We start from the raw sequence: 24,185 nt of genomic DNA on the forward strand, positions 1-24,185 counted from the left end.
CGATTACCTTACCGCATACGCACGCGCATTCAGACACAGAACTCCCCCAGCCTCGCTCTCAGGCCCGGCTAGGCGCATGCGGACTTCATCTTCCACCGGCTTGTCCTCTAACCAACAGCCAAAGCCTCGCTTATATTACGAGGCGCATGCGCGTTTTTGCTCCGTCCTAGGCGGTTGGACTAGGTGCTGTACCGCTTGCCCGCAGCCATGGCCGGGGCGCTGAGGAAGGTGAGGGCCGGGGTCAGGGGCTTCTCCTTCACCGCCACGCCCGGGGCTGCTTCTCGCCGCAGTCTAGGGGCTGCTTGCCTCGGGCCACTGGCTCCCTTGGGAAGGGCAGGGCCTGGCGGCCGGCGGGGACTGATGGTGGTGGGCCTGGTAAAACTCCCCCTCCGCTTCAGAGAGCAGCCAAGGCTCCTCGGGACACGCCGAGCAGCCAGCGCTGGCAAGGGCCCTTCCCAGGGACAACCCCTGCCGCGGAGAGCCCCGCGGGTGCTGGCTGCTCGTTTTGCTTTGGGAGCAAAGCAGAGCAATAGCCCGTATGGAAGCCGGGAAAAAACGCGTTAATTCTACCGACTGCTTAACGTCAGCTGGCCCCCCTCCCCCCTCCCACACACACACTCTTCTCGGCGTGTTTGTAGTGCACCCATCGCTGTGCTGGCTGTGGCCCGGTCTGCGCTACCGATCTATAGCGGGATAATTATGTTGCTAGGGGTGTGGATTTTGAGTGACTTAGTTATACTGACCTAACCCCTTATGTAGACAGCGCTATGTGGGCAGGAGAGCTTCTCCCATCGACATAGCTACGGCCTCTTGGAGAGGTGGATTAAGTATGCGGATGGGAGAAGTGCAGCTGCAATGCTGCAAGTGAAGCAAGCCCTAAGTGAAGGGAGATGGAGGATCTTTGCCCCCAACCCTCTGGATTTGTGCGATTTTTTTTTTCCTGACCCTTAACTCCAAATGTTGTAATTCCCAATATATGCTTCAGTTCAGCGGACATTATGAGTCAATAGTGTGTATTACAGCAAGACTTGAAATAAATAAATTGGCTTACTAAATGTGTTCTGTTTATGCAGACCACTGGGCTCGTGGGAGTAGCTGTAGCTGAGAATCCTCACGAGGTATGTTTCAAGTATATTTTAATATCAAATTGACATAGACTGCAAATCAGAATATTCACTTGTTTTGCTTGACTTGTGTATATTTTAAGTATCTTATGATCCTACAGGGAGCACAGTTATCTGAAATCCAAAACTTGACCAGCTCCAAAACGTTCAGTTTGATCGAGAATATTGGCTACGGTCTGGAAAGGTTTACTTTTAAAACTAAAAAAGGCAGTTCTTCTGCAGATGTTTTTTGTTCTATAAATATAAAAATTTGACTTGGTAGTTGCTTCTTAGAAACAATTAATTTCCAAAATCACTTACAGTAAGGCTTTTTTCTGAGCAAACATGAAGTAGTAATATTTTTCTCTGTAGAGCCCTAAAATGGTGAAAAGAACAGTGTAACTTATACGATGGAGTGCAACTATTTAGGTTTGGTGGCTTGTAAATTTAATTACTATTCCGTATGCACAGATTTTTCCCAGATCAAATAATAGATTCTGCAGCCCCATATTAATGTTTCCGTAAAATTTAATACCTGATTTATGGGGCAGGAGCGGTGTCTAGATCGGGGTCGGCAGCCTTTCATTTATTCGCTTTGATTTAAGGTTTCACGTGACGGTAATACATTTTAATGTTTTTTAGAAGGTCTCTTCTTTCTAAGTCTATATAGTATATAACTAAACTATTGTTGTATTGTAAAATAAACAAGGTTTTCAAAATGTTTAAGAAGCTTCATTTAAAATTAAATTAAAATGTTGATCTTACGCCGCCGGCCCGCTCAGCCCGCTGCTGGTCTGAGGTTCCGTTCACCTAGGCCGGCAGCGGGCTGAGCGGGGCCTGCGGCTGGGACCCCGGCTGGCAAGGGGCCGGCAGCCAGAACCCCGACAGGCAGCAGGCTGTGCGGGGCCGGCGGCCAGGACCCCAGACCGGCAGTGGGCTGAGCGGCTCAGTCCGCTGCCGCTCAGGGGTTCCATCCGCCGGCTCCTGCCAGCCGGGATCCCGGCTGCTGGACCCGCTCAGCCCGCTGCCAGTCTGGGGTCCCGGCCCTGCCCACATACAGTTGGTACCTACCTTCTCCCTGGTTCTGGCCCATTCTCTTCCTCTCTCTCTCTGCACTGAGCTGAGGGTGGGAGTGCACTGAGCACAGGGCTGGGGGTGAAGGAGTAGGCTGCGGGTTGGGGTGTAGGGTCTGGCCGGGAGCTAGAATGAGGGAGGGGGCTCAGGGTTGGGGCAGGAGGTTTGGGTGTGGAGCGCTTACCTGGGCAGCTCCCATTTGGTGTGAGGGGTGCAGGTGGGAATGTGGGGTGTGTGTGCAGGAGCTTCTGTTTGGTGCTCAGGGTGGGGATGTGGGGGGTGCAAGAGTCAGGATGTGGGGAGTGCATAGGGTGTGGGGGGGCTGGGTATGTGGGGAGGTGCAAGAGTCAGGGCAGAGGGCTGGGGGCATGTGAGGGGGGTGCAGGTGTCAGGGCATGGGGGGCCTGGGTATGTGTGGGGGTGCCAGAGTCAGGGCTGGGGTCATCGAGGAGGGTGAAGGAGTCAAGCAGAGGGCTGTGTGTGTGAGGGGGATACAGGGCTCAGGGCAGGGGCCTGGCAGGTGTGCGGGGCTGCAGGACTCAGGGCAGAGGGCTGGGTGTGTGTGAGGTGGGGTCAGGGCAGAGGGCTGGGGTCGTGGGGTGCTCACGGCAGGGGGCTGGAGGGGATATGCCCCGCTTCCACCCCCCCTTCCCCAAGGCCCTGCCCCTCCTTCTTCTCTGCCTCTGCGGGGAGCAGAGAGCACACTGACTCTGCTCCTCCTCCACCCCCTCCCTTGCAAGGGCCTTCAGCTGATCAGAGGAGGAGGAGGAGGGGCAGGAACCCAGCACACTGCGGGAAGATGCAGGGGAACCGGCAGGACCAAGCTTCTGCCCCCTGCACCCGTGGGGGGAGGGGGGGGGGGGAGAGTGGAGAAGAGCGGGCTGGGCAGGATTTTTAATGGCACGCTGCAGCCTGCCATTAAAAATCGGCTCCCGTCTTTGGCACATGTGCCATAGGTTGCTGACCCCTGGTCTAGTTTGTAAACTCTTTGGAGCAGGGACCCATATTTTGTTAGGTTTGTATAGTGCCTAGTGCAGTGGGACCTTGGCTCAAGACACAAGCTTTTTTTATTAAATACAGAAAGTAGGATTTAAGTGGTTCCAAGTAGTAACAGACAGAACAAAGTAAGTCACCAAGCAAAATAAAATAAAATGCGCAAATCTATGTCTAATCAAACTGAATACCGATAAGATCCTCACCAGTTCCAGAATGCTCCCTTTTACACACTAATCTCCTTTTAGCCTGGGTCCAGCAATCACTCACACCCCTTGCAGTCACTGCCCTTTGTTCCAGTTTCTTCCAAGTATCCTGGGGGGTGGAGAGGCTCTCTCTTTAGCCAGCTGAAGGAAATATGGAGGGTTCTCCCATGGGCTTAAATAGACTTTCTTTTTGTGGGTGGAGACCCCCTCCCCTCTCCTATGCAAAGTCCAGCTCCAAGATGAAGTTTTGGAGTCACCTGGGCAAGTCACATGTCCATGCATGACTGAGTTCCTTACCAGCCAAGACACGAGCTCGTAGGCATCACTGTAATACAAAAAATATAAATCTCTTGATAATTCTCACTGGCACTCCTAAGGAAGTAGCTTCCTAGTTCATTTAGGACAGAGGTTCCCAATGTGTGGGATGCACCCCCCTGGGGGGATGCAGTGGCCTGGACCAGCCCATGGGGGGGAGGGGGAGGAGAGAGCAACATTCAGCTTTGCTCCTGGCCCCCAGCTGCAAGCTCCGCTCCTGGTCCTGCCCAGGCCCCCCAGCCTGCCCACGCGGCCTCGGCTGCCCCCAGCCTTGGCTCCCTTACCCTGTCTGTTTCCCCCCCTCCCAGAGCAGTGGCCCCGCTCCTGGTTGCGGCGGGGGGGGGGAGGGCAGGCAGGGGAAAGAGGGGGTGCAAGGTAAAAGTTTGGGGGCCACTGATCTAGGACATAAGATTTTCCACTAATGCATTTGAAAGGACTCTTACATTGTTTAATATCACAGCAATCCCATATCTTTCTCTGAAACACTGAAATATTCAGACTACACAATAATCCCACTAGGGCGAGATCATGCCAGTGTCACTGCTACTGTTGCTTGGAAAGAGTTAACAGGAGTATAAAACTCATAGATAAAGAGCCATATCTACAGGGCTGTCTTACAACTTTTATGACAGTAAATTTAGGGCTGCAATTAACTCCTTGGTCTTAACAGGCTATTTTCCTTCTCTTCTCCTGCTGTTGTCTGTATAATTCTGCTCCTGCTCCTTGCCCTTACCTCCAGTTTCCCACTTCTGTTCCTTCTGCTCAGAAATTACCTTATTGGTTCCACTATCCACCTTCTCCTACTACAGCCCGATCTCATCTGTTTCCCAGCTGCTGTGAATTTTTAACTAACCCCTGAAGTTTCTTAAAAACATGCTGAGGGTGTTTATTCAAATCCACAGACTTTTCTATGGATGAATGTAAATGAAATCATCCTAATGTCGGCACCGGTAATAGGTGCCCTTTTTAATGGACTCGGGGGGTGGGGGGGAAGGTGGTTATATCTTTGGTTTTGATTATTTGCTTTTTTTCTTTAAGGCTTTGTGCCGATTAACATCTCTGAGATAGATTAAGGGCCAGATCTTGAGAACAGATTAAAACATTCACAGCACAGTTCATGAGGAAAGTAGTCAAGAAGATTAGCAAGGTAGTTTTATACTCTACAAATGATTCCAAACTGGAACCCCGAATTGAAACACATCCTGGCCCAAACCCAGGTCAGAATTCTGCACTCAGACCCAGCAACTTTATTGGTATAGCCAGTGTGAATTTGAATGCTGTAGTTCTCTATATTTTATTTTGTGGGCTTGTTGATTATTTAAATATTTCTGTTAACAGTCATTTACTATTTACACACTTCCACATGTCTTCCAATCATTTCAGCACCTGAGGATACTGTATACAAAAATTCTCGCTGCTCTGCAGGACATCCCCAAAGATGCAGCATATAGGAAATACACTGAACAGATTGTAAACGAGCGGTTCAACATGGTGGTAACAGTAAGTATAGCACTACTTGTAAATATTTTATATGCAAAGTTTGTACAGCAAAGACTATAGTATTCTCAAAATCTCAGTTTATCTTCAAAGAACATATAGAAGTTATCTGTTTCAGAGAGATGATCAAGGTCACATATTCTTTCTGATTACATAAACTACTACTCCTTTGTGTATTTAACTAGAAAATAGCAATGGTGTCTCATCACTGATTTCTGCTAAAAATAGAAATAGAAAGTAGTTATCTGAAGATTTGCAGAATAGCAGACTTCTGGGTATTTTATTTACACTCACTCACTCTTTTACCAAATGCACTATTTTAGCTCTTTCTTGCCATTCAGCATTTTTGAAACAACCACTTTTCTATTGGGCAGGGTCAAATAGCTCATTCTAGTGTTGCATTCTTGCTTTTGTTTGATTACAGTGACTTGTTGAAAGGATGAGTATCTTATTTCTCCAGAAAGCTATGATCACACTTTCTGTCCACAATCTGTGGTACAGCAGAATGCTATTTTTGCTTCTCTGTACATCTGAATTGCAATAAAATAACTTTTTGGGGGGTATTTCTCTTTCAATTTTAATGAGACATTGCTTATAGCAGGAAAGAACAGTACAGGAATCATGTATTCCTGCAGTGTAAAATAGATTACCTTGAAGCTAACTCATTTGAGTGGTTACATTTAGGAAGAATTGGACACTGTGTGATCTATTTTAAGTTGTGTCTTTTGAGTTCTGCACTTGATATTTTAAAATAAAACTAAACATTTATTTTATTGTACCTGAATTCACAGGAACCTAATGTGCAAAAACTAGAAGACAAAATGAAAAGTGGTCAGATAGAAGAAGTGATAATACAGGTAAAGTTGGATACTGTTTAAAAATGACTTTGCTGACGGGCAACAACTAGATACGAGTGCTTTCTTTGCTCTTCTGTGAAAAGAGAAATGACAAGCATTAAGAGTGTATTAAATATATAATAGCAGCATGTCTTTTGAAGCTGTAACAATACAGACACACAAAAATTCCCCCAGGAGTACAGAGTTAAAGAAAATCCTGTTTCTCTTCTTCCCCTCCCCCCCCACCCCCTGAGCCCAGCAGGGGGCCAGAGACCTGCACCCCTTACCCCCCTCCCCTCCCCAGAGCCCAGCCATGGCTCTCGCCCAGCCCAGATACTTGTGCCCCCTCCTTCCCCAAAGCCCAGCTGTGGGGTGCCCCCCAGCCCAGAAACCCCAGAGCCCAGCTGCAGAGCTCCCTCCCACCCAGACACTCACACACATCCCCCAGAGCCCTGCTGTGGGCCCCCCTAGCCCAGACACCTGCATCCCTTCCTCTCCAGAGCCCAGCTGCGGGGGCCCCCCGCCTAGACACCCGCACAACCTAATCCCCAGAGCCCAGGGAGCCAGAGGGAGAAACAGCCTGATGTTGGGTCCTGGGCTTATGTGGAGTTTCTTGCATGCCACCTCCTTCCTTCAGGGCATGCTGGGAACTGCAGCTGCCAAGAACCCTCCAGCTCCTCCTCCCTCCCTACCCCAGCAGTGTCTTCTACTTGCAACAGTTCTGCAGCCCATTTCTGTGGTGGGGGAAAAAGGAAATTAAACACTCTCAATGTTAATTTCTGCACAAATTCTGCATGCGCAGTGGCACAGAATTTCCCCAGGAGTATCTATCCTACCCACATACGAACCCTAAGAGGGATCCATGCTTGGCTTAGAGGAGCAATGTTAGTGCTCAAGTACTCCTGTGGGCCAAAGAGGAGAAGTGTACTGCTTTTCCTGCTTGTTACGTTCTCAGACTGCATGACCATGATGTGGGAGGGAAGGAAGACAGGCAGGTGGGTGGTTTAAAAAGCGGTGTCGGTCATTCTTTGCTCTTCAGTTAGGAAGCCCTTTTGCAGTGGGGTTGGGAGTATGAAATCTTTGCTAGCGCCCTCTCTTATGGGTGCCAGTCAGACAGGAAAGGTGACAGAGCAGCCCTTGGAGCCTGGAGTTTCTCTGTGAATTGTTTCCCCCACAGATGTGGATTGAGTTGATCTGGTGGCTACATGGAGCTAAGAGCATTTCTGCCCTTGGAATGGCCTTGAACTTCTTTTAGGCAACCTGACTCTCAGTTTGGGAACCAATATGCTGCAGTGTCACTTGGAGTGGGTGTTGAGTAATCTGATCTTGGGTTGGCAGGGTAAAGTATGTTTGTAATGAATGATCTTATTCATGCTATTTGGGGTTATATAACATAATTCTACAATTTGTTTTAATTTAGTTATAAATCGGCCTCAATTCAACATCTGATTAATCTCCTTTTACAAATTGATTGTAAATTCTTCAGGGCAGAGGAATCTTTTTGTTATGTTTGTATAGCACCTAGTATCTTGGAGCCCCCTAGGAATTACTGCAATACACATAAGAATTTACATTTTCTGCTTGCCTTTAAGAGAAGTTGGGTTGCTGCTATTCTGTTTTTATTCAGTTTGTTTTTTTTTCTTACTCATGTTCAACTAATCAAATTATTAATCTGCAAATTTCTTTTTAAAGTAGAGATTATGTCACAAATAGATAACTCTTGTAAGAACATACTACTCATGACATGACTGTAGCTATAGGTAGGGCCCTACCAAATTCACGGCCATGAAAAACGTGTCACGGACCGTGAAATCTGGTAGTCTTGTGCGCTTTCCCCCTATACTATACAGATTTCACGGGGAGACCAGCGTTTCTCAAACTGGGGTCCTGACCCAAAAAGGGGTTGCGTGTGTGTGTGTGTGGGGGGGTGTCGCAGTATTGCCACCCTTATTTTTATTCTGCCTTCAGAGCTGAGCAGCCAGAGGGCGGTGGCTGCTGGCCGGGCACCCAGCTCTGAAGACAGTGCCCCGCCAGTAGCAGCGCAGTAGTAAGAGTGGCAATACCATACCATGCTATCCTTACTTCTGCACTGCTAGTGGCAGCGGCTCTGCCTTCAGAGCTGGGCTCCTGGCCAGCAGGCGCTGCTCTCTGGCCGCCCAGCTCTGAAGGCAGTAGTAAGGGTAGCAGTACCGCAACCCCTCTGCAATAACCTTGCGACTCTCCCGATAACTCCTTTTTGGGTCAGGACCCCTACAATTGAAACACCGTGAAATTTCAGATTTAAATGGCTGAAATAATGAAATTTACAATTTTTAAAATCCTATGATTGTGAAATTGACCAAAATGGACCATGAATTTGGTATGGCCCTAGCTATAGGGTAGGTAAAAATGCAAATTTCTGCATTTTCTTAATTTACCTGCAGTGCCATTCTACTTACTCCTGTAAATTTGAACTCTATCATAATTACAGTGGGCTTCATTGACTGTTCAGAGATGAGAATAGATTTTATGGCTTTGCTTTGTGATCCATTGGCCCAATGACTGAATTGCTTGCAAAGCACTCTAGATGGAACTTTGGTATCCGAAGAGCTTGTAAATTCATAAAATATGTTCTCCAATTATAGATTAGTCAGACTTAGATCAATATCTCAGAATATAATTAAAATTAAAAATCTCTTGTATATTTTTATCAACAGGCTGAAAGTGAGCTCTCTCTGGCAAGAAAAATGGCACAGTGGAAACCATGGGAGCCTTTAGTTGAAGAACCTCCTACTGACCAATGGCGATGGCCAATATAATAGTCAGCGTTATGTCTGTAACTACTTGAGAATTGAAAAAAACACTTAATTAAATATTAGTATCATGTTACTGAAAATTGTTTGTCTTTAAATTAAAGAAAATAGCTTTTGTATATGATTTGTTTTGCCTCAATATATATTTACATTTAGCAGGATGTAAAGGTCCAGTCTGACTTTCTTGCAAAAATGCTTTACTAAAACTTTGTTAAGCTATTGGGCAATCTGATTATTTTCTTTCCTAGCTTGCTGATTTAACAATATATTTTAGTAGAAACAGAAACTTTCTTCTGTATAATTATCCTTCTTTTCTTGTCTGATCCACTTCTTGACATTTTATCAGCATGGAAGCAATTTTCATGTCTGACTCTGGATTGTGGCTACACTGAACTGGCTAAGGCAAGAAGAGGAAGGGGTGAACTGCATTTTACACAAATGCTTGATGATCAGCCATGGTGAGATAAATACAGATAAAACTGTGTGTCAGTTTGATACTTTTGATTAAATTGGTACATTTGTAAAGTTTTGGAAGTCACTCTGGGGAAAAAGCAAATAATAAAAAACAAGTCTGCAACCAAAATTATGTAACTAATGGAGGCAAAAAGTACTAAACGTAAAGTTCCACTACCCTTCCTCACGTGAATTTTGTTTGAAAGTGTGCTGATAATTTTCAAGGATTTGAGAATCACTGAGGATAATCCTAAGAGTATACAAATGCATCTATAACTCAGCTAATGCTGTGTTGATTGTGAACTGGCATATAGCCTTCAGATAAAAGAACTTGACATTCATAATTGATAGTTTGGGCCAGACTGTTTTCCTATTTACTTAAATGGGAATAGAGTAAGACCATTTGTGAAGAAAATATGTCAATGTGCTTAATAAACCTGTAGAGTTCAACACTGAAAAGCATAACAGTTAGAAATCATAGGGATCAAAGCTGAGGCTATTTTTATTCATTCTTTCAGTACCATGATCCAAGTAATGCTTTCAAGTTTGCACGTGACATATAGCCTCTGAGGAACAGTATGTGAGCTAACAATGCAGTTTTATACAGAAGAACTCGCAGTGAGCATTAAAGATTTAGATTAACAGACTGCCAGTACAGTCATATATAAAACAGCTAGTTTCGGAGAGGCTATTTCCTTAACTAAAAACTGTTGCATTTAGGGACTTGGATAATGTTGCAGGAGAACTCTAATCGGCAGTTCATCGTGCAGATACCATGAAGTTAGCAAGCAGGATGCACTGCGCAATTAAATACATTAAAGGATTGTTCTTACTGCTATATGAATATTGGTGAATACTTGAAATCTGTGCCCAATTCCGATCCAAAGGCTTTCTAAAATGTGAATGTTGAAGGGATGGGACTGGCATACAGGAAAACCAGGGGACCAATTAAAACTTTTCAAATTTTGGATAACGTAAGCAAAGACTACAACTAAGATACCAAAATGTTGGGTAGTTACCTGGAACTTACTTCACGTTAATTGTATATACCAAGGCAGTTGACCTCTTGCGGGGGATAATTAACAAGCCCAAAGAAAAAGTCAGTGATGGAGGCATTTTCAGCTTAGGATATGGCAAAGCTAGAACTCTGTACACAGTATGCATATTTCATTTTGCTAAGCCCACTTGATTGAACTGTTCTTCCCAAATGCACCACTCCCCACCCTTGTTTTGGAAAGGCTATTTGTTTTATTCCCATTTAAAAAAATACATAAACAGAGAAGTTTTAGCACTGCTATGTTTAGAAGAGTATTATTACAAAGGGTTGAAATCCCTGCTATGAAAATTGATTACGTATAAATGCTATTAGACTTGAAAGCTAAAGTAAGGGATTGTCTACATGGCTAGCTAGTACACATGTGCACTGTAATATTTTCAATACAAGTATTTTCAGGTAAGGAGTAGCCAACTGCATATGTGAAATAGTACATGAAATATTTTAAGCAAATTATTAGATTATACCGGTAAACTGACATTGATTGGGACCCTGCTTTGAGTCGATACTCATACAAAAATAAGCGCTCCAGAATGTTGAGATTCCAGGCCGTGGCTGAAGAGAACCGTTTATTTGGTGTTGCCCAATACTTTTTACGTGCATTTTCAACATGAGATGTAAAACACCTTTTCCATACAAAATTTCAACAACTTTTAAATGAAAAGCATACAATGTAAGAGTCTTAAGTCTGTATCTTTTTGAGTCTAAAGAATAACTATTCACACTTCGGGCAGGATTTGATTTGATTGGAATCAAACCTGTGTAAATATACCATAAGTGTTTTGACCTATAAAACTGCGGGGAAACAAAGGAAAATGGGGCTTCAGCTACTGAGTGGTATTTTCAGTGACAAAACTGTTCAACCGTTCCGTACTGTAACTGGATTTGATAGTCAAGAGTTAATTGTAAATGTATATTTTGGATATTCATAATATATTAATGGTTGGATATGGACTCGACTTTTAGGAGTTTAATGTCATACATCGTTCATAGTGGTGGACTTTTCCTTATGAATTTTCACGTTATAAGTACTTTGATTTAACCTATGCTCTTTTTGTTACGAGGAGCTAATGATATCCAAATACCTAATATACAGGCAAGAGCAAGCTTAAAGTTGTATACATTTAGGATACTGGAGAAATGGTAAGGAGAAGATGGTTGCGGAGAGTATTCAGGCAAAGAAACTAACTAGACTTGTAGTAATATCATCCCACTTTGTTTTGCTTGTATATTTTTAAATGTTTGACATATCTGTTTAGAGTGCATTTCGTTGGGGTGGGGGTGTATTCCTACTTTTACAGCACCAAGCATGTATTTGGGAAAGTACTGTAATACACAACAAAATATATATTTTATTAATTTACTAAATTTGTAGAATTTCTAAATATTTCTAAAATTATATTTATACTGAATTGAATGGACAGAGAGCTGTTACAGTAGCTGACCAGTTGATGTTTTCAGGACAAAATTGCTAGTTTATATTTTGTAAATATCTGAATGTTTACATTTTGAATAATGAAGTTCTAAAATATTCATTTTAAAAGATTATCGCCAAGTTAAAGTATCTTTTGGTTGTTAATAAGAGGTTTTTAATAGACCCCCTCCAATTTTTAATGGGTTCCATAGCTTAGCTGGATTTGTTTATTTGCAGTATTGCTACTGATCCACAATGTGTTTTTTTTGTTTGTTTGTTTTGTTTTATTAAATGGTAAGGGCTAGTATCTTCCAAGACACAGCCACTAGATGGCATTCCACATGAGGACTGCAGTTCGGTAAAAGCAATTTTGTCAGATGACAAATGCCAAATGATTATAAGTTGAATGAGGGTGAGCAATGTCAGATGATGAAAGAGGAATTTAAAATAAATGGTTTTAGATAATGGGTACTGAGCTGATGTGAGATGAAGATATGCAAATTAGTATGAATTTTCATATTGCATTTAGTAGTTTTCCCATACACATAAGAGCAAAGTGGTTTTTTTCTTATCACATGTCTCCAAAGTGCAGTAGCAACTGAAACACAAAGAAAAAATCTTGCACCAACTCTGCTGAAAACAAGAAAAGGGATGTAGTAGTTAAGTAAAAGTATGTGTTGTAGTCTTCAAAACTATCTTCCAGTCCTTTCTCCCTTCTTCATGTACACAAGGTGTGTCTGCAATGTTTTTGACTTTAGTTAACTGGCAAATTACCTCAAGGTGGCTAACACATATTGTAAAGTTAGCTGTGTTAGTCCTAGGACATGACACAAGGCGGTGAGGTAATATCAGCTATTGGACCAATTTCTGTTGGTGGAAGAGACACGCTTTTGAACTTCATAGAGCTTCTGAAGGAGCTTGAAAGCGTGTCTCTTCCACCAACAGAAGTTGGTCCAATAAAAGATTACCTCACCCACATTTGTAAAGGTTAGTCTGTTCACTTCCTAATTGTTCCAGGCTACAATTTCTAGTTTTTGATTAAAATGGTATACTTTTAAAGTTTTGGAAATCACTCTGGAACTAACAATTGGGGAGTGTCTAGACTAGCCTGTACAAATACGTTAACAACCTGGAGTTAGCTGGGAATAAATTAATTAGTGGTGGGTTTTGTTTTTTTTAACACTTTAGTGAAGACAATTCTACAATTCGCTAATACAGGTTTTCCTGCTTTCTAAACTGTTACTAAAAGTTGAGAAACAGTTATGGCTTATTCCTATATTAAACCCTGATAATGAAAATAATTAAACCCACATGCAATTATCTCGGGCTGTATCTACACTATGGAGATTGTGCTAGCTGTACTGTCGACATTAACTCCTTCCATCAGCGCATGTTTTCTGTTGGTGTAGGAATGCCACCTCCCTGAATGAAGTTAGATATGTCGACGGAATCATTTTTCCATTGACCATGCTCAATGAGGATGCAGCTAGGTTGGCATAGTTATGTTGGCTGGGTGTGGGTTCACCCTATCCCCCACCTTTACTGATGTGGTTATGGTGGTAGACCAAGCCTCAGAAAACAGCAAGTAAATCGTATGTGCTCTGCATGATAAGATTGAAAATTTAACTGATTTTATGTTGTGGATTCAACATTAAATACCAATTGCTGGTAATAAAGTGGGAACAAGTAATGAATTAGAGCTTTTTTTTTTTTTTTTTAAAATAGTGTCCATTTTCATTTCACTATGCTAGCCAGCAAAAAATGCATCCTTGCAGAACAGGGAAGTGTAGCAATTTTTTTTACTTTACACACTAACTCAGTAAGATAAATGTATATATTTGGTATTTAAATCCAAATCACTGCAGTAACCAGCAAAGTACACATACATTTTACAGAGAAGTTAATTTGTCAGATGTAATATTGTACATCTTCTATAAACTAAAAGTAATTCATTCTAAGACAAATGTGCTAGCAGAGCATATTTTAAAGAGATTGCCAAAATAATTAATCTGTTACCACTTGATTTCCAGCATGATTAACGGGACAATATGTGATAAAAGAAAACATGTTATAATTATCTGATGTAGTACAGTATGGCAACTCAGAGCAAATTTTAAAGTTAAGAAACCTCACCTCTTTAAAACACTTTGAATTTACATATTGACTTTCATCAGAAAATCTCAGTTTTGTGTAGGATGGGACTTAATGCAAGAGTTCAGAGCTTATTAGACCACACAATGTACATATTGCCATGTAACGGCAAGTGTAAGTGAGGTCTCCATTGCTAATACCTCATCTTGTGGGAGTAGCTATGCTCTGAATGGGACCTAGTTGTTGTTGTTGTTGGCTGCAGGAATTCTCCAGGGTTTGTGCATTTAAAAAAAAAAAAAAAAAAAAGACAATTGAGTGCTAATGTCTACAAAACATACTGCTCGTTTATTTCTATACAGTGAACGACTGTTTCCCTGTCCCAAAGAGCTTGCAGCCTAAGCTAAAACATATAAAACATTTTGGGGGAGGTGGGGTAGGAGAAACAGTGGACAAGAGTGGGAGAAGGAAATGAAAGGTTTGTTAAGCCTGTCATTTAGACATCAGGGAGCCAAACATGATGAGACAGATGGGAACTAAGTTTTTGTAGGGTTTTGAAGGTGAGAACTATGGGACTGAATTTGATAATGAAGAAGCCTATGAAGGAATTCAGAGACACTGGCTATGGTCATTGTGGTAGGAAAGTGGATGATTTTCATAGCTGTGTTTAAGGTTGAGAGGTCAAGGAGAGAGAGAGTCACTAGAGAGAATGAGTTTGTACCCGTCCACTGTCAATATCCTGACCTTCTCCAGTCAGGTTTCAGGCCAGGTCTTGGAATGGAGACAGCTGTTGGGATATCTCCATATTTCCACTGACGAGAAGGCCCATATTCATACCTGTACATCTGTCTGGTATGTGATACCATATGGCTATGGCATACTATCTGCAGGATGCCAAGGGAAGTTACACTCTCTTACCACTTCAAAACTTTTCTCCCTTGGTATCCTGCTGTTAATTGATTTATCTCCTTAGACTGACCTAACACTTGGTAAAGCACCCCCATCCTTTCATGTATTTATACCTACTTCTGTATTTTTTACTTCATACATCTGATGAAGTGGGTTCTAGCCCACGAAAGCTTATGCCTAAATAAATTTGTTAGTCTCTAAGGTGCCATAAGGACTCCTCGGTTTTTTTGCTGATACAGACTAACACGGCTACCACTGAAACCTGTTGGATGCTTAAATAACTATAGCTGCAAAAACACCCCCTCCTATTTTTTTTTTTAAATTTTAAACATCTGCATGAAATTAACACAAAGGCTATACACCCTCCTGTTGGATTATTTCATGAGCCATGTCTTCTTGATCTCCAGGTTTGATTAGTGCAACTCACTTTCCTTATTATGAACATGCAGCATTTAAAAACAAACCCTTTACACCAGAATGCAGCAGCCTTCCTGATCACCAACACCAGCCACTGATAGCACATCACCTCAGTGCTCCAGTCAGAAGCTGTTCCTTACAGAATAAACAATCAGTTTCAAAGTCTGTCCCATTCTGCAAGGCCCTCCATAGAAAGTGGCCCCGGGTGTCTCAGAGACTTTCTGTGACGGTGACCTCTCAGCTTCATTCCTCCAGACCTATGAAATTGTTATCCTCAAGGGTAAAATTCAGGATGTTCTGGAAAGGGCCAAGTCTTTGGAATACATGGCTGAAGGAAATTAGAATGACCTTTGGAAGGAAGTATAAAATTCATACCTCAGCTTAGGGTTGCACAACTAATAGTAGTAAGAAAGAATGAATCAACGGAGGCAAAGGCAAGAAGGACAGTGTGAGAGAGGGTAAGAGAGAAGAGTAATACATGAGGATGATGGGGAAAATAGCCCAGGCTGGTGTGGGGGAAATGGGGAGAAAATTATACAGCTGACCTATTTTGAATATGGTTATTCACTCTTTGGGAAGCACTGAGATACTGTTATAATAATCTTGATAGAGAAATGAGGTGTGAAATGATAAAAGGGTTTAGTGATGGAAATGGAGAGGAGAAAAACATGATTTAGTGACTCAGTTTGAGAAGAGAAGACCAAAGTGATAGTGCTTGATCTTGTGGGAAAGGAAAGGTAGTAGGGTTGCTGAAAATAGCAAACAGGAAAGGAATGATGGAAATAAATTTGGAAGAAAGATAACTTCATTTTTCCACTGTTGCCTTCAATTTTTCTGACATCCAGGAGAGGACAGAGCTATGAACAGTCAGGCACGACTGATTCACCAGAAGGTCAGTGGGGAAAACCTGGTCTGCCATGAAACCACAACGCTCTAAATTCTTGCACTAGGCCTCTATGACTACTCTTTAGAGCAGTGGTTCTTAACCTATTTACCATTGTGGGCTGCATCCAATACTACCTGTATGGCCCTGAAGATGTCTCATGGGCTGCAGCTGTGTGCTGACTGGACTGCAAGTTGAGAACCACTGCTTTAGAGGCAAGTGAATGTTTGCACAGCAGTTTGAACATGTCAAGTGCTATGGTAAGTAGTAGTAGTAAGACACAGCAGAAAGTCAAATGGTAGTTGGGTTGGTGGTGAAGGTTTGTGATGAATGAGGGGTATCGCCATTCCTTCAAAAAGTGTTAATTTAAAAGACTAAATTAATAGATCAAAATGTTCACATAATGTCAACAAGTCTGTCTTTGCACTGTAATTTGCACACTAGTCAAAATAACCAAAATACTTACTCAGGATATTGTTAGTAACAAGTGGAAGCTCATTAGGGGTCAGTTCTGCATTAGCTGTAAAATGTTTAAGCTGCAGCACTGCCAACACGTCAACTGCCACTACCTTGTGGCATCTGAACACTGTGTGTGCACATATTAATATTTTTAATTTAATGTAATATGTGTCATTTAGGTTACATACACTATTTGTGGGCTCATTCAGATAATGCATTTACTTGTTTGATAAGCGTCAGAACAGGTTCTGTGTATAACGATGAAGTGACATCTGATGAAAGGTCGCATTTTCAAAAATGTGCGTGCACAATTATGGGTTTTGCACGCAAGGATGATTACAGCTCAGGCAAACGAGGTGCGCACTTGCATCTCTACGTGTTCTTCAAAGGCAGGCCCGCCACTTGAATCTAAACTGCGTAACTAATCACGAATGCTGTTCACAGAGCACCCACCTGGCTCCCGGTTCAGTGCAGGTGACCAGCACTGTATTTAGCGAGAGGCTCGCTGGGCTCCAGAGCGAGCCCCAGCCTTTTGCAGGCCCGTGTTCTCCCCTTTGTGTTAGTCACGAGATGCTGATGCAGAGCCTGGACTGGAGCGATCACACCAGCTAGAGGCTGTCGTCTCAGACGCAGCAGCCCCCAGAGTAGCGCGAGCTGGTGTCAAACCGGATCCAGCACGGGGAGCCGGCCCGGCCCGGCTCCGCACTACCCGCTCTCACTTAGCCCCAGCCTGCGCGGCCCCCCAACTCTCATTTCCTTCCCCTCCGCCCTAGATCTCGCGAGAACGTGTGGAGTTCGAGGTTGCCATGGCTACAACGACACCCGACCGGCGCTCAAGACTGCTGGGGGAGAGAGGTGGTTTGTCCGGGAAGCGGCGCTGAAGCTTTGGGGCTGAGGTAAAGGGGCCTCGAGTCGGGGTATAACCCAGTCCCGGGTGAGGGAATCATGCGGCGCCAGCAGCCGGCATAGAGGAGCGGAGCCGCTGCGGGAAGCGCTACGCGTACAAAAAAGGGAGGCCGGCGCCTACAGCTCCCAGCATGCCGTGCGCCGCTCCCGCAGTAGGGACTAAGGAGGCGGAGCGGCGCAGTGCATGCAGGGAGTTAGAGTCTAACGGCTGTACCTGTATTTGTAGAATGGGCTCTGTGGGCTTCGGGGACTGCGGTGCATTCTGGGAGCTGTAGGCCCTGCGGTGCATTTTGGGGGCTGTACTTCATCAGCTGCTGACTCAGGACAGTGTAATGGGGTCACAACCTGCAGTCCCACTCCCAATGCCCGAATAAAACCATGTTCGGGGCTTGGTGGGGCAATCTCAACTGCATGATAGCAAGGGAGAGGTGCAGAGGCAATACGATGGTGCATTGGCATCCTGTTTCATGAGCTTGGTACAGTGACTGCCCATCAAGCATCAAGGTACCATGCCACTGTCATCAGGAGCCCGGCACACCCCTACAGATCCACTGAGGCTGATAGTGAGGCGAGAGCACAGCTGGTGGGAAAGTTACTCTGAGCTCCTTCCGTTGTAGCACAGAGAATGTTCCTGAGCTGTGCACATAACAGATGCAAAAGAGATGTTCCTTTGCCTTAGGCCCATTAGCAAGGTCTCACTGACTGAACACTCTTCAAAAGGGTGAGTCCAGCTTGCATTAGTTCCATTGTCTCTCTTACCATACGGTGTTTTCTACGTATTTTGCTATGAAAATAGACTGGATTCAGGTTCACTTGGCCCACATCGTGGGTTGAGTATCAGAGAAGGAAATTATAAGCAGCTACCATCTCTAGTGAAATTTGCTCTGTGAGGTCTTAATTGTACCCGGGGGGATTTTACCAACTAATGGCTTGGCTACGCTCTACTCCGTGCTGATTAGGCCTCAACTGGAGTGTTGTGTCCAGTTTTGGGTGCCACATTTCAGGAAAGATGTGGACAAATTGGAGAAAGAGCAACAAAAATGATTAAAAGTCTTGAAAACATGACCCACAAGGGAAGATTGAAAAAACTGGGTTTGTTTAGTCTGGAAAAGAGAAGACTGAGAGGAGACATGATAACAGTTTTCAAGTACATTAAAGGTTGTTACAGGGAGTAGGGAGAAGAATTGTTCTTAATCTCTGAGGATAGGACAAGAAGCAATGGGCTTAAATTGCAGCAAGGGAAGTTTAGGTTGGACATTAGGAAAAACTTTCTAACTGTCAGGGTGGTTAAGCACTGAAATAAATTGCCTAGGGAGGTTGTGGAATCTCCATCTTTGGAGATTTTTAATAGCAGGTTAGACAAATACTTGTCAGGAATGGTCTAGATCAAGGGTGGGCAAACTACGGCCTGCGGGCTGGATCCAGCCCGCCAGCCGTTTTAAGACGGCCCTCGAACTCCCGCTGGGGAGTGGAGTCTGGGGCTTGCCCTGCTCCGGCACTCCAGCCGGTGAGCAGGGTCAGGGGCCAGTCCACCCGACTCCCAGAAGCAGCGTCATGGCCCCGCTCCGGCTCTTATGTTTAGGCTGTTACCTGTCCATGAATTTTACTAAAAATACCTGTGACTAAAACTTGGATGGGGGGCTGTGGGTGCTGGGCGGGGGGGAGGTCTGTGGGTGCTGGGGGAGGTGGCCCAGGACCCTGCAGGGGGGGGAGGGCCAGGCTGTGGCGCGCGACCCAGGACCCCTGCTGGTGCTGGGGAGTGGGGAGCTGGGCCACGGCACATGGCCCGGGACCCCTGCTGGTGCTGGGAGGGGAGGGCTGGCAGGGGCTCCCTAGCCAGCTCTGCGTCCCTGCAGCTCCTAGGCGGTGGAGGGGCACAAGCGCCAGCTGCCGCAGCTCCCATTGGCCAGGAACCGCAGCCAATAGGAGCTGCGGGGGCAGGGCCTGCAGACAGCACGCAGCGCGGAGCCTTCCCCCTCCACCACCTATGAGCTGCAGGGCCATCCCAGTGGGAGCCCCCCACCCTGAGGTAAGCGCCCCCCGCACCCTCTGCCCCTAGCCCCTTCCCACACACCCAAACTGCTGCTGCTGGCCCAGGCAGCCCCTGAGCCAGCACCAGCCACTGCAGAAGTCACGGAGGTCACAGAAAGTCATGGAATCCGTGACCTCCGTGACAGACTCGTAGCCTTACCTACGGTTAGTGAAAACAATTGGGAAGGTCTTGAGCCCACTGTTGCAAGGATTGGTAATGCTTTTCTTTATGATCCAAAGATCCAAGCCACCATTAAATGGGCAGTATAGTGATAGACATGGTTAAGTGTGTTTGGTGATTTAAAGTATCCATATGCTTGGGGATAGGCACTATGAAATTCTAAAATAAATAAAAAAAGTTTGTGAATTATTATGCTTATTCATGCAGCAAGCTTAAAAATAGGTAATCTTAAATTTCAGGAAAATGGCTGATCCAAAGGAGGTGGTGGATAGGGACAGTGAAGTAGATAAAACTGAAGCATCAGACATTGAAAAGCAAATGATAGAACACACACACACAAAGCCACAAGCAGAAGACGATACAGAGACTGATCACATTAGCACTGCAGAGGCGTCAGTCCTTCTGAAAGCAAGGACAGATGCATCACAATCAAATGAGGATGGACTACAGAAGGAGCAGGAGCCAGCTCCAGAGGCTCGCGGGCAGGAACCGGAGCAGGAGCCAGCTCCAGAGGCTCGCGGGCAGGAACCGGAGCAGGAGCCAGCTCCAGAGGCTCGCGGGCAGGAACCGGAGCAGGAGCCAGCTCCAGAGGCTCGCGGGCAGGAACCGGAGCAGGAGCCAGCTCCAGAGGCTCGCGGGCAGGAACCGGAGCAGGAGCCAGCTCCAGAGGCTCGCGGGCAGGAACCGGAGCAGGAGCCAGCTCCAGAGGCTCGCGGGCAGGAACCGGAGCAGGAGCCAGCTCCAGAGGCTCGCGGGCAGGAACCGGAGCAAGAACCCGCTCCAGAGCCTCATGGGCAGGAACCAGCTCTTGAAGAACAAGAGCAGACAAGCATAGAAGGGCAGGAACCAGCTCTTGAACAGGAAAATGATCTTGCAGTGGGTAATCAAGAAGAATTGCTTGAAAAAGGTGAACAAGGTATATCTGAGCCAACTGCTCCATTAACTGAAATAACTGAAGAAATTTCTCAAATTACTACAGAAACATTTGCTAAGTTGTTAGCAGCTGAAATATACAACTTAGGTACGATGCAACTGGAGGCTTTGGAATCTGAGAGGTCATTGCCAGAAGTGATGACAAATGCTACAGCAACAGGTATAAAGTTTGCCGTACGTAAAAATTGGTTGTTACTGCCATCTTTTTACAAAAGCTGTGTTACCATATTTATTCACAACTTGCCAACGGTTTCTTGGCTTTTTCTCATCACCTTATTGAGGCAACATGGACTCCAGCCAGTATTTGGTATTTTTGGTGTAAAAATCAACTTTAAACCATATTATATTAATAAAAATTGTGGTCCACCATATCCACCTGCTGGAACACCAAATAAACCGATTAAAGTAATATTTTACTCCTAACCTAGTAGCGAAGTGTAGAATAAATGAAAAGTGTTCTATATATTGATCCCTGTTTCTCTGTTTAGAATGTTCTCTTCATTGAGAACCACAAAATAAACTGAGCAGTTCTGTCATATTGGCATGCGAGGTCACACAGTAGTGCTGCCATTGTTATGTTTTACATTCCGATTTGTTTACATTTTGTAATTTTGGTGTAAATCATTTTAAATATAACATTTATAATATAAATGTATTTCTAATATATAGATATAAAATTTACACTGTTATGCACATGAAGCATATATGAATGGAGGAGAGAAAAGTGCCTTATGCACGTTGCAAGAGCTGAGATGCAGTTTTTCAATCTAAATAAAAGGATATTTATAATCCTTTTAATTAATGTAACAGGAATTGGCATCTCTGTTTATTTTCCTCAGTTAAAATCATGTTGGTTCCTGATATCCAGAGGATCACAATGGCTTTTAACATTGACCAAACTGTAGGGAAGCTCAAGCAATGCTTTGCATCACAGCTAAAAGTACCAAAAGATGTCTTACAGGTCGGGTTTCAAGGTACGTATTACGGATATATTAAAAACTTCCTTTGTTCTTCAGCCCTATTAAAAATAATAAATGGTTAGGCCCCGATCCTGCAACTGGATCATCAAAGGCAGACTTCTGTGGGGCTCCACGTGAGTAAAGGAGTCTGATCATGCGGCTTCAATTGTAGGATCAGGACCTTATTTTGTACACTTAGTAGAAATATATTTCTGGCATATAGTAAATTTAACAGGCCTGGTGTCAGATCATTGAAATCAGTAGAATTACCCCAAGAATGATTTTACCCCTGAAGGAAAAGGATTCAGCTCACACTCACTCAAGTGTTTTGTCTCTGCATGACAAAAAGCAGTAAACATTTATTTCAGTCAGTAGATATATCTCTGAATACACTGGGAACAGGTCCGTTGAATAAGAAGTTGCATTTTTACATCAACTCCTCACAGGAGAACCACACTTCAAACATTTTTTGTTGGTGAACCAAACAAAATCTTAATATTTTTCTAATGATGAAAACATGTTTTTTATTATTATACTCTAGTTATTTTCCTTAAACATTTCACAAAAATATTACCTCAGGGTTGAGAACAAACTTGGAAAGTTCCAGACTCTTTTTTTTTCTACTTCAGAGAACTTAGAGTAAGTGAAATCTTAGAGCATGTCTGATTTAATAGCAGAGAGCTAGGTAGGACTGGAAAGGAAACAGTTGGTGTTTTGTGATTACGAGAACTAGAAAATGAGTAAGATCCAAGTGGTAGAGGCTGCTCTGGAAAATTACTATTCTTAATTTTTTCCTTTGTGGCAATGACACAGAGTAGATGGTTTTCCTGGCATCTGTTTCTCAAAACTTGCTGCTTGAGTCAGTTTTCTTTCTTTTCTTTTTCTTTTTTCTTTTTTCGTGGAGGATCTGCAGGAGCAGAGATGACCAAAAAGTGGCACAGAGAGGCTCCATGCTGGGCAACAATGGAATTGGCAGGCTAGGCTTTTCAAACCTGTTACAGTGGCATTAAAACACCTTGTCAAAACCAATGGAGACTCTCTAACAGACCCAGGGCTCAACTTCATGTATTTTAGTAACATCTTTCCATTAAAGAAATATGAACCATTTCAAATACATTGATACAATCTGCCATTAATTTTAATCTGAGTTAGTGTTTAAACCAGAGGTCTGCAGCAGAATATCCAGTGTATTTCAGCTTTCTGGCCAGTTTGTTTATTATGCACACACAGCAATTCTGCACACACATTAGCAAGTTTGTAAATAGAAATATTAAATAGAAAATACTATGTCCAAGATTTTTTAAAGCGACTAGTTAGTTTGTGTGTCCCAGTTGTTGGCTGCCCAACTGGAGACACCTTTCAGAAGGTGCTGAGCACATAGCCTGTAAAGTGTCTTAAGTTGGGCAGCCAAAGTCTCAAGAAACTTGAAAATTTATTGCTTATGGGTAAAATATTCCAAAGTGCTTAAGTCCCATGGAATTCTGTCTGCTTTTACCTTTCCAACTGGTGAATCTAGCCACCAAATTTTAATTATCAGGGGACTGGAGCGAGGGCATTTTGAGTATGTTTTAGAATAGAGGTGCTCTGTGTAACCCAGAAATTTTATTTTTAGTTTTCATATAAAAACTAAAATGTATTAAAAGCCATTCAGCAGAGTTTTTACTAATACATTAAATCCTCAAGGAGGGCAAAGAGTAACTAAATGTAAAAGCTAGAATTTTAGATGTATTTAATGTTAACAAATAAGATAAGTAAATACATAAATTGCTGTGCCTTTTTTTCTAGAAAGTGAATATGAATGATTTTTTTCTCTTTGTGTGATGGTGACAATGCTACATCTGACATCTTTTGGGGCAGAAGTACCACAAACGTTCCCTAAAGTCAGCGGCAAACTGGCTCAAAACACCATGATTATTCTTTTATATGTTTCACTAAAATCATCTGTAGTTTTTATTTCTTCCTGAGGAAAATTCTTAACTGTATCCTCATTTTTTAGAGAAGAACACCTTATCTTGTTAATTTTTTTCTTTTTTCTTTTAGGGAGGCTAATTGAGGATAGTGAGACTCTAATGGATATTGGAGTTAGGCCTCATGGCACTATCCAGATTGAGATGTTCTCTCTTGATCCAGAGCAGTACCCAATCAAAGCAATTAAATTGCAGCAGGACTACAACATGCCTGATATCATAACTGTGAGAGTGCAAACAGGTCAACAGTGTTTTTCAAATATGCATTAATATTAATATTTGTGTCAAATTGTAATCAGATTACTTACAGAATAGTATACAATTGTATCTAATGATTGTTATATCCGAACAGATTCTGACACATTCCAAGATGTAGCAGTAGAGATTGAAAGACCTACCTATCGTAAACCATTTCTGGGAGGATTTAAGCATAGGGTAACAGGTGTGGAATTTCATAATGCAGGATCACAAACAGTACCCAAAAAACGACGTGACAAAGGAATTAAAGTATTTTGCAGGGAGACACAGGTAATCTTTTAACAGTCTTTCATTTAGAACATTTTCTGCTAAGCAGAATAGAATATTGACATTGTTGTCAGAAATTAAGCTGACTGGAGAAATAATTGAGCATAAATTGGAAATAAATATCCAAATAAGCAGTTTAACTTAAAAACAAATAGTTAATAAGATTAACTTGCATGATTTTAAGTAGCCG

General features: G+C 43.4%; 2 protein-coding genes across 2 annotated transcripts in view; both read left to right on the plus strand.

Moving 5' to 3' along the window:
- The first annotated feature begins 90 nt into the window (after nucleotides 1–90).
- On the plus strand, nucleotides 91–8,937 carry NDUFA5 (NADH:ubiquinone oxidoreductase subunit A5). The gene is made up of 5 exons (XM_065409451.1): nucleotides 91–228; nucleotides 1,074–1,118; nucleotides 5,075–5,191; nucleotides 5,980–6,045; nucleotides 8,721–8,937. Exons 1-5 carry the CDS (start codon nucleotides 208–210, stop codon nucleotides 8,820–8,822), a joined length of 351 nt encoding a protein of 116 aa, XP_065265523.1. The 5' UTR covers nucleotides 91–207; the 3' UTR covers nucleotides 8,823–8,937.
- Nucleotides 8,938–19,854: 10,917 nt separating this feature from the next.
- Nucleotides 19,855–24,185, plus strand: part of IQUB (IQ motif and ubiquitin domain containing) — a 51,027-nt gene continuing 46,696 nt past the window's right edge. The window contains exons 1-4 of the mRNA XM_065423349.1: nucleotides 19,855–20,704; nucleotides 21,384–21,518; nucleotides 23,544–23,711; nucleotides 23,823–23,998. Coding sequence (XP_065279421.1) covers nucleotides 19,855–20,704; nucleotides 21,384–21,518; nucleotides 23,544–23,711; nucleotides 23,823–23,998 — 1,329 coding nt within the window. The remainder of the gene's footprint in view (nucleotides 20,705–21,383; nucleotides 21,519–23,543; nucleotides 23,712–23,822; nucleotides 23,999–24,185) is intronic.

The sequence above is a fragment of the Emys orbicularis genome, chromosome 1 (genome assembly GCF_028017835.1).
Source record: "Emys orbicularis isolate rEmyOrb1 chromosome 1, rEmyOrb1.hap1, whole genome shotgun sequence".
In the NCBI taxonomy this organism is placed as follows: Eukaryota; Metazoa; Chordata; order Testudines; family Emydidae; genus Emys; species Emys orbicularis.